Here is a 10,597-nt window from a genome sequence, read left to right as displayed (position 1 = left end):
GTAGGGGTCCAAATTTCTTTCTTTGATCAAGTTTGTAGAAAAACTCTTAATATCACAATACTGATCTTGTACTATAGCTGTTGATATTTGTTACTGTAAACTTTATAATAGACCTTATAAAAAGGAAACAAGAGTATCATTTTTGACATATTTCACTTATTTACGTAAGTTTGCAGATTTAATTCACGATTTTTCCAACAAAAGCTCGCATCAACTTCACACGATTTCAAACATATTGACACAATTTTAATTATTTCTAAACAAGTTTCTATAATTGGTCTAAATATTTAAGAAAACATATTCTGATTGTGTTCAGTTGCTTTAGTCTTCTCTTAATGGATTTCAGAAGCATTCCACAGACCATTCACATAAACTTGAAATTTTGTGTGCAGGAAACACATAAACTTGATTAAAAAACAGACATGTTAGAAAACCATTATACAGGCACCAGAGAGACATTGGACTGTTTTTTTTTAACACAAACTAAATGTTACAGACATGTTTTTTCGATGGAATTTCAGAACTGTTTCAGTGACATTCGTGAGACATCTGAGTGGAATTTGAGAACAATACCAAAACAACAAAAGTACAACCAAACTGTATGTCGAGTCCGTCGCGGTAGTGGTATTTGTAGTTTTTGGACATCATTTTTGATAAAGAGAGCGTACTCTCCGATTTTAATTAACGGAAACTAACCGGGAATTACGCATGCGGCTGCTCTACTCGTTCGCCGCCGCTGGTGCTGTGCTTGTGCCGCCGTGGAAGTGGAACGCGCGCACGCCGACCAGGCTTTGCTTAAAGCATCTCCAGCTGTTCGGCCCCCAGGGTGCCGAAAAACTGCGCCCTGGGGGCGAGCCGGCGCTAGTTCGGCCCCTGGGAGCGGCCTAGCTCCCAGCCACGACCCCAGGCGCCCCTCGTCCCAGCCTTGGCAAATTCAAACGTAGTTTATTCCCGCGCCCAAAAATAAACGCCACAATCCGGCGATCAAGCGGTGATCGGCGATCGATGAAAAGTTCGGCGTACAAAAATCAGAACAAAAATGTGCATCAGACGGAGAGGTCGGCCTCCGGCGTCGGCGGAGTCAGCGTGCGCGGGCTTGACGGGGTCTCTGTGCTTGGCGACGTGGCTTCTGCGCTGCGGGCAGTCTCGGCGGCATCATCGGTCGGGCTTGTTGGCGGTGTCGACATGCGCGTGGGCGTGGGCGGCGTCGTCGTGGGCGTGGGCGTGGGTGGCGTCGTCGAGGGAAGCTGGTCCAGGATGAGGCCGACATGCGCCCTGTACCACGCCTTGATCGCCTCGTCGGTGCTCTGGAGCATGTCCGCCCCGCCCAGCAGGAAAGCCAGGTCGGTGTTCCTCTTCTTCGCGGCGACGTTGGTCCGGAGTAGGTCGAGCTTGACGGCGCTTCTCGACATCAACGCCGACCACCGCGCCTCGGTCTTCTCTTCACGAAGGACGCCCCGGGCCTGTGCGTCGGCGAGGCAGTGCTGGATGGATTCCTGCACGCGAGCGGTGGCCGCGTCGGCGTGTTTCCCCTTCTTGGCACCTTTGTTGCCGTCCGGCCGCCCTTCTGACGCGCCCGGAGCCGACGCGTCCGGCCTGTATGTCTCCTTGGCCTTCTCGAGGGTGCGCCGGACTTCCGCCCACTTGTCGCACTTGTCAATGCGCTTGTAAATGTGGAGGTACTTGAACTCGGCGTCGTTGTTGCTCTGCCTATACAGGCCGAACATGCGCAGCAACTGCGCGGGGACGAACAAACAGTTGGCGGGCGCACACGGCGAAGAGAGACGGGAGACCGGCGTGGCATACCTGATCCTCAATGCTGGCGCCGCTCTCCGGGCGAGCGGCCACCTCCTCGACGACACCATGTCATTTGTTGCACGCCCCCTGGATGCGCCCCCAATGGTTCGCCATCGCCTTCGACCCGCGCTGCATGTAGACGCCTTTGAAGTAGGGGTCGACGAGCTTGCACTCGTCGAACTCGGCCTTGATGCGCGCCCAGTGCATGTCGATGCTCTGGTTGTGGCGTCCCCATCATGGCACCGTGCACGTCCCCGTCAGCGTAACCCGGCGAATCCCCATGGCTGCGGCGTCGGAGACCCGACACCTTGCTAGCCCCAGGGCGCGTACGGCGCGTGGTTGCCGGGGGGATTCAACATCCCCGCGCATGCCGCCTCGGCCTCGGCCTGGTCCGCGGAAGCGGCAGCGGCAGCGGCACCCGCAGCCGCGCGTGCCGCGTTGTCACGGGTCTTCTTGGCAAGGGCCCTGTTCCACCGGTCAGCGGTGACGACCTCCCGTCGCTGTATTTCTACCCTCCAATCGGCGTTTGTCATGCCCAGCGGCTTGGACGGTGGCGCCCTCGGCTTCCTCTGCTTCGGCTGGGCGACGGAGGCGGTCTCGGTTGCCGCGGCGCGGGGGACGACGTACTTCTTCGGTGCCATGGCGGCCGGCTGGGAGGCGAGCGGGAGAGAGAATGGTGGGAGGAAAGGAGAAAATGAGAGGGAACTGGGGGAAAAGCGGGGAAAAACGGCGGGAAGAGGCACTCGACACGCCGACAGGGCGGACCCACGCGCGTCTTTTCGCTTGTGCCGGCGCCCCAGGCGCCCCCAGGGCGCCGGGTTCTGCCTGGGTCTGCCGGCACCAAATTCGGCCCGAGCCGGCGAAAAACGGGCTTCTGGAGGGAGGGGGGGCGACTGGGCCGTTTTTTCGGCGCCGGCGCGGTAAAAACACCTGGGGAGGCCATGTTGGGGACGCGGCCGGAGATGCTCTTACGCACACAGTGACGCCCGCTGTTTAGCCGCCTTAAACCATGGCCGGATGACACTCCTAATTAAATAGCACAACTTTTTTTTTTGAGAGAAATTAAATAGCACAACTGGGGAAGAAGGAAGCTGCTTGATGGACTGGGTCTGAATCGGCCAACGTGTAGAGTATGGAGTAAGTTGGAGCTTGTGTACTCAGCTGCTTGCTGAGCTTTGAGCCGCGTCGTGGGTGGTTGGCTGCCGCGGCAAGGCAACGTTGACGATCAGCGACGCCGCCTCGGGTCAAGGCGCCGGAACTGCGAGTTCACACAACGTTCTGGGCTCTGGCCAAGCAGCCAAGTGTTCTAGTTGAGTAGTTGAGTAATCCATTTTGGGTTGTGGGAAAGTATTCTAATGATCCACACTGACAACTGGGCAGCTAAGCAATCATCCGTGACCGCGATCTAGTCGTGATCCATGTACCCAAAATGATATGATATGACGAACGAACTGGCTCCATTTGGTCAAGCGGAGTGGTGACGGGCGAGGGCGACGGTCGACCCTATAAATCCGTCCACCGGAGGCGTTGCCTCTTCACTCATCATTCAACACTCTTGTAAAGCGCCATCACACTCACTTTGCTGAAATTAGTACTGTCGTCACACGGTTAGCTCACGGTCGACCTTAGCTAAGTACTTCTCGAGTAGTACGATGCCAGGAGGAGATGAGCCAGTTTTCGGAGGTAGGGAAGCGTTTGCAGGTGCAGGCAGGGGAGGGAATGGTGGTGCTGCTGGGCGAGCGATCAGAGGTAGGGGAGGGAATGGTGTTGGGGCCAGGGGACCTGCAGCCGTGGGTGCAGGCATAGGAGGACAGTTCCAGTTCCAAGTAGGAGGGTACGGTGGCGGAGCCAGGCCAGCGGCAGGCAGAGGAGCAGCCAGACGACAGTTCCCGGTGGGCGGGTACGGTGGCGGAGCCAGGGCAGGGGCAGGCGGAGGAGAGTTTGTAGGTGCGGGTGGAGGACAGTTCCCGGCGGGAGGGAACGGTGGTGGGGGAATGGGAGCTGCAGCCGTGAGAGCGTTCGCAGGTCCGGTCAGAGGACCGGGATGGTTGTACGGTGGTGGAGTCCAGGGAGCTGCAGCCGTGGGAGAGTTTGGAGGGGCTAGGGGAGGAGACTTCAGAAGGAACGACGATGATATTCTGCCCGCTGTTCTACCGAGGAATTATGCGAGGGTCGGAGAGTTGTGGCGTGGTCCGGCGGTGGAGTCCAACACTCAGGCGACCACTGGGTCTGGGACCGGCAGCAGGCCAGCCTCTACTACGACGAAATCGCAATCTTTTTCTACAGCTCAGACGACGAATTCACAATCTTTTTCTGCAGCTCAGCCGACGAATTCACAACCACAAACAAGGTTTGCTCATCATTTGACTTGACTCCCAACAATGCGATCTGCAGCCTCTCTCCTTCCTTCGACGATTTCCATCTCTCTCTTTTCTTGCTTGGCTTTATCTGACTCTGTTATCTATGCGTTGACAGCGTGAATTATGACAACATGTACCCCTATCGGCAGCTGGGATCCCAAACTTTACAATGGCGTCAACAGGCACAGCACCACCCCAACCCTCCTCAGCAGCAGCAGACACCATGGCGTCAACAACGGTCTGCTCATGCTCTGGCTTCTCTATTTTCTTTCAGAATGCTCTGCTGCACGTTACTTTTGTTCGAGCGTTGTCTAACTTTCAATCCTGTCATGCTGCGTGAAATGGTTGAACAGTGACAACGATGTCGCGAACCGGCAGCTAAATGCTGCGCGTGGCCGATAAGGACCAACACAGGAAATTAAACATGGTGCCAAGAGACTAAACAATTTGGGTTAAATTATATTATTATATGTATGATCTGTGTGTATCTTTTTGATGAGACATTATGAGTTAATAAACGTGCTCTTTATATCAGAAAAATATATATACCTGGTGGTGTGGGACAAATATGTCCTTCTTTGTCTTGGAGGTGTACGTGGAGAACGTTTAATCTGTACACTTAGTTTGGCTTTTAATTAGTCCATACACAACTACGAGTAATGGTTTTATCAACTAGTAAATGAAAAGAAATGAGGGCAGCCCCAAAACCCTCAAAGGTCCGATATATGTTTGAATTGTGATGGAGAACGTTTAATCTGTACACTTAGTTTGGCTTTTAATTAGTCCATACACTACTACGAGTAATGGTTTTATCAACTAGTAAATGAAAAGAAATGAGGGCAGCCCCAAAACCCTCAAAGGTCCGATATATGTTTGAATTGTGGTGTCCGGACCACTTTTGTCAAGTTTTGTAATTTAATGGGGACCCCTATCGGTCAGCGGAGTGGTCCGGACATATTTTTTCCCCGCAAACCGGAACCTAGTTCAGGGAGCTTTGGGAGTTTCGAGACATCAACTTGACCAAGGAAAAGAACGGACATGGTCCTCCCCTCTTTTCTCTCTCTCCTCTCTCTACTCCCAACCACACACCACACCCATGTATCCACCACATGCATGGTCCTCCCTCTTCTCTCTCCTCTCAACCAGACAAAGGATTTTTTTTGTGACTAAGGGTTGGAAGGCTCCCTCCCCCATCATGTCCACGGATCATGTCCGGATGAAAAAAAGGACATTTGCGGGTCCAGTTAGGGACTAGCGTTGGAGATGCCCTAAGGAATCATGTGTGTCCTTGCTTTGTTGTTCTCTGCATACGGGTACAAGAGTCCGGGTTGCACCTTTTTGGTAAGTGTGGCTTCACCCTACACCTTTGGCATTTGGCCAATGAGTGCCTCAATTTAGAAAATCTTGACACTTCGACATGCCACCTCGAGGGTTTTATTAAGGAATGGTGGGTAAACCAGTCAAGCAGGAGCACACTCAATAGAAAAGCCATGGCCTCCCTCACAATGCTCACCATCTTGAAGTACTACAGTGATATAACTTTGATCTCCTCTTTCTTCAAATGAACCAAGGCAATCTATTCAACACATTAGCAGTTGAATATTTTGTGTGCATGCATGCAAACAATCTCCAGAATAATTGGTTTATGTAGAGGAACAACGATGACCCGCAATACATACACGCAACTCAGCTTCCTATAGACTTGAACACATCATGAGAATATTGGGTTTATTTAGCGGTGATGTTTCTTGTAACATTTGTGAGTGATGGTCCATGGTGTTGTTGCTCTTGCAAATACACTACAACACCAAAAATGACCATGGTGGATAGTAGGCGAGGGCATCAGGCGCATTGAGCACAATGCCCATGTCCTAGCGAGCATTAATGCCAAAGGTCTGCGTTGATCTCCCCAAGAGCAGTTGTATCCAATGTGTTAACAAACAACCTATCAAATTCTTAGCTCCAAATCATCGCACATACCTATCATATAATTTGGTTGGAGCACCTGTATGAAATTATTAGATCCAAGAATGAAAGCATCACTATGTGAAGTAATGCAGACATCTACATGGCTCTCATTACCGAACTAACCAAAATTGACTTCAGCTTCACGAGTTGCCTACAATACTTGTCAAAAATGTCATATAGGTCTGAAAATCTTAAAAACTACAAACACCTAAGTAAAGCCTTCTTAAGCAAAATAAATCCTAAATCTTGAAAAGTGAAAACGAGATAGCTAAGACATGGGCACTCAACCCGCACTCCATGTACCACATAATACTGTAGTAACACCGAGCTCAGCAACTTGAACACCTAATAATTAGTTGTGGTCATTGTTGGTGTCAAAACCAGCAGATCTCGGGTAGGGGGTCCCGAACTGTGCGCCCAAGGATCGAAGGTATCAGGAGATAGGGACACGATGTTTACCCAGGTTCGGGCCCTCTTGATGGAGGTAATACCCTACTTCCTGCTTGATTGACTTTGATGAATATAGGGGTTACAAGAGTTGATCTACCTCGAGATCGTTGTGGCTAACCCCTAGTTCTCTAGCCTGTATGATTATGATTACCTCTATGGACTAAACTCTCCGGTTCATATAGACAGCGGAGGGGGCTAGGGTTGTACATAGTCGGTTTACAGAGAAAGAAATCTTCATATCCACATGCCAAGCTTGCCTTCCACGCCAAGGAGAGTCCCATCCGGACATGGGGAAAGTCTTCCGTCTTGTACCTTCATGGCCCATCAGGCCGGCCCATGTCACATAGCCCGGACGCCGAGGACCCCTTAATCCAGGACTCCCTCAGTAGCCCCTGAACCAGGCTTGAATGACGATGTGTCCGGCGCACAAATTGTCTTCGGCATTGCAAGTCGGGTTCCTCCTCCGAATACTTCAAAGTAGTCATCTGAACACAAGAAATGTATCCGGCTCTATTAAACAGGTACCACACACACAACTGCAAAGGGCATAATACTTAACAAATCCCATCTGCTGACAATTTTTCTGGCGAGACGTTACGTCCTTGCCTTGTTATTATTTCGAACCGTTTTTAGCCTCCCGCCCCACGTTTCGAGACACGATTTTTACTGGCACGTCTTGTCAAAGCAGAGATCGTGTCCCCTTATCGCGGGATTCTCAACAATACGTGTGTGGGTAACCCAACCGTGCCGTCTGCATGACCCCTTGGGAATAGGTGAGTTTTAAGGCTAGTGGGGGAGGGGACGCTTGATATTCGCAGTCAATATAAGTGGATAGAATCCAACTCTTCCGCCCCACGCCTCATTCTCTCTGCCTTTCCATCCTCGAGCTCCAGCGTGCAAGTTCCAAGCTTTTCTCCCCTCTGCAACTCCTCCGACTATGGCCGGCTCTCAAGGCAAGTGGATGGTCTGCTCCGTCACGGAGGAGAACATCAAGGAGCTGCGGGAAGCGCCGTATCTAACCGCAGAAATCAAGCACGGGATTCCCGATCCGGAGCAGGTCATCCCTACTCCGGAGCCCGGTGAGAGGGTGGTGTTCATCCCCCACTTCCTCCGCGGACTTGGATTCGCCCTCCACCCCTTCGTGAGGGGTCTCATGTTCTACTACGGGCTGGATTTTCATGATCTGGCCCGAAATTCGTTCCTCCACATCTCGGCGTTCATCATCGTGTGTGAGGCCTTCCTTCGCGTTGTAACGCCCACGATGCGGCTATATCTCCCACGTGTCGAGGAACGACTTAGAGGCATAACCGCATAGTGGTTTTATCGCAAGAAGGGTCATCTTCACACAATCCCATGTAATGAACAAGAACGGGATAAAGACTTGGCTTACAATCGCCACTTCACACAATACATAAATATAATCCATACATCATCCAAAATACACACATAGACCGACTACGGTCAAGATCCAAATGAAAATAAGATAACCCCAAATGCTAGATCCTCGATCGTCCCAACTGGGCTGCACTACTGATCATCAGGAAAAGACACATAGTAACGACCACGTTCCTCATCGAACTCCCACTTGAGGTCGATCCCATCATCTGCACTGGCATCGTCGGCACCAGCAACTGTTTTGGTAGAATCTGTGAGTCACGAGGACTCAGCAATCTCACACCCGCGAGATCAAGACTATTTAAGCTTATAGGAAAGGGTGGTGTAATGAGGTGGAGCTGCAGCAGGCAATAAGCATATATGGTGGCTAACATACACAAAAGAGAGCGAGAAGAGAAGCAACGGAACGGTCGACATCTAGCAATGACCAAGAAGTGATCCTGAACACCTACTTACGTCATACATAACTCAAACCATGTTCACTTCCCGGACTCCGCCGAGAAGAGACTATCACGGCTACACACACAGTTGATGTATTTTAACTGGGTCAAGTGACAAGTTCACTACAACCGGACATTAACAAATTCCCATCTGCCTCATAACCGCGGGCACGGCTTTCAAAAGATAGTACCTTGCAGGGGTGTCCCAACTTAGCCCATCATAAGCTCTCACGGTCAACGAAGGATAAACCTTCTCCCGGAAAGACCCGATCAGTCTCGGAATCCCGGTTTACAAGACATTTCGACAAAGGTAAAACAACACAAGCAAAGCCACCAGAATGTGCCGACAAATCCCGATAGAAGCTGCACATATCTCGTTCTCAGGGCACACTGGATGGGCAAGACATCGGGTTGGCATAGACCCTGGTTGCCCAGGGGGCGCCGGACATCGCCCAGTTTGGGCCAGCACCCGAAGGAGCACTGGTCCGGGGGTTTAAAATAAAGATGACCCTCGGGCTCGCGAAAACCCGGGGGAAAAGGCTTAGGTGGCAAATGGTAAAATCAAGGTTGGGCCTTGCTGGAGGAGTTTTATTCAAGGCAAACTGTCAAGGGGGTCCCATAAATCACCCGACCGCGTAAGGAACGCAAACTCAAGGAGCATAATACCGGTAAGACAGAAACTAGGGCGGCAAGAGTGGAACAAAACACCAGGCATAAGGCCGAGCCTTCCACCCTTTACCAAAATATAGATGCATTAATTAAATAAGAGATATTGTGATATCCCAACATATCCATGTTCCAACATGGAACCAACTTCAACTTCACCTGCAACTAACAACGCTATAAGAAGGGCTGAGCAAAAGCGGTAACTTAGCCAAACAACGGTTTGCTAGGAAAGGATGGTTAGAGGCTGACATGGAAATATGGGAGACACGATATAGCAAGTGATAGGTAGCACAGCATGGCAATAGAGCTAACAACTAGCAAAGCAAAGATAGAAGTGATTTCGAGGGGTGGTCATCTTGCCTGCAAGGTTCTCAGAGTTGTCGAAAGCTTGATCCTCGTAAGCGTACTCAACAGGTTCCTCGTTCACGAACTCGTCTCCCGGCTCTACCCAAGACAAGAGCACAAGCAACGGAACCACAATCAATCACGAGAAATGCACAAGCAACATGATGCAAAACATGAATGATATGCAAGATATGATATGCGGTGCGTATGCGTGCTCCGGAAGGAAAATGATGAACAAGGCAGTAACTTGGCAACCAAGCATGCCACTGGAAAGATGAGATGATTTCGGTCGAAATCGATATAAAGATCACCGGAAACGGATGCACGGTTTGCAAATGGCAAGCAAAACAAGAATGACACGAATCTGCGATTAACAGCATGATAGCACTTTAAATGCAACAAGTAACAATGCTACAGCACTCCAACATAGAAACAAAGCACATGACAGTAATCTACATGAGATGCTTGACAAAAGATGAACACTGAGCTACGGCTAGATCACAACATAACAAGCTCAAACAAGCATGGAAAAAGTGCAAAAGATAACAGGTTCACAGACTTAGTTAAATTACTGGACATGACTGAAACAGCATCAGGTAGCAATGTTCAGAGCAAGAAATCAACATGCTACAGGAACTTAACATGGCAAAACAAGGCATGGAAGTATTCTACTAAATGCATATGACAAAAGTCCCTTACTGACCATAAGGCAAAAAGGATTAGAAGATATGATGGCAAGCGTGTAAACATAGCAAGTTTCGTTATCAGGTTTCAGACTTAGCAGAAAACAGAGCATGGCAGAAACAATAATATGAAGGCATCTTGGTGAGCTTGATGCACTCACCACAAAGCAATGCATGACAAAACAAGCATACCTACGGCAAGACGGCATATTTATGAAGCTATCCATGTCAAGAACAAATACATATCATGTATGGATCAACTACAACAAGCTTGGCAAAAACGAATATCATGTTAAGAATCTGCCAGAAATATTTTATAGCAAAAGTAGATCAAGATTGAGTCATGCTATGGCACTCCATAATTGCAAACAAGGGAAGGAATGGATCAATTACAACAATATCTACGAAACATCCTTACTGAACATCACCAAAATATGCATGGATCTCTCTGTAGCATCAAGTTTACATGGCAACAAAATAACAGCAGACAAGG

The 10,597-nt window shown here is 49.9% G+C and overlaps 1 protein-coding gene across 2 annotated transcripts; it reads left to right on the top strand.

The window, feature by feature from the left end:
• Positions 1–3,355: 3,355 nt before the first annotated feature.
• LOC123169526 (spidroin-1) lies at positions 3,356–4,691 on the top strand. 2 transcript variants are annotated; one of them, XM_044587397.1, is made up of 3 exons: positions 3,356–4,147; positions 4,273–4,395; positions 4,511–4,691. In XM_044587397.1, the coding sequence occupies exons 1-3, from the start codon at positions 3,450–3,452 to the stop codon at positions 4,557–4,559; spliced, it is 870 nt and encodes a 289-aa protein (XP_044443332.1). In that variant the 5' UTR covers positions 3,356–3,449; the 3' UTR covers positions 4,560–4,691. The 2 variants fall into 2 exon arrangements, with proteins under 2 accessions (XP_044443332.1, XP_044443331.1); XM_044587396.1 differs by having other exon boundaries at positions 4,273–4,668.
• Positions 4,692–10,597: the final 5,906 nt, after the last annotated feature.

Source organism: Triticum aestivum, chromosome 7D (genome assembly GCF_018294505.1).
Source record: "Triticum aestivum cultivar Chinese Spring chromosome 7D, IWGSC CS RefSeq v2.1, whole genome shotgun sequence".
Classification (NCBI taxonomy): Eukaryota; Viridiplantae; Streptophyta; class Magnoliopsida; order Poales; family Poaceae; genus Triticum; species Triticum aestivum.
Note: the sequence above shows the minus strand (reverse complement) of the source record. Positions and strands in the feature narration are given on the sequence as shown.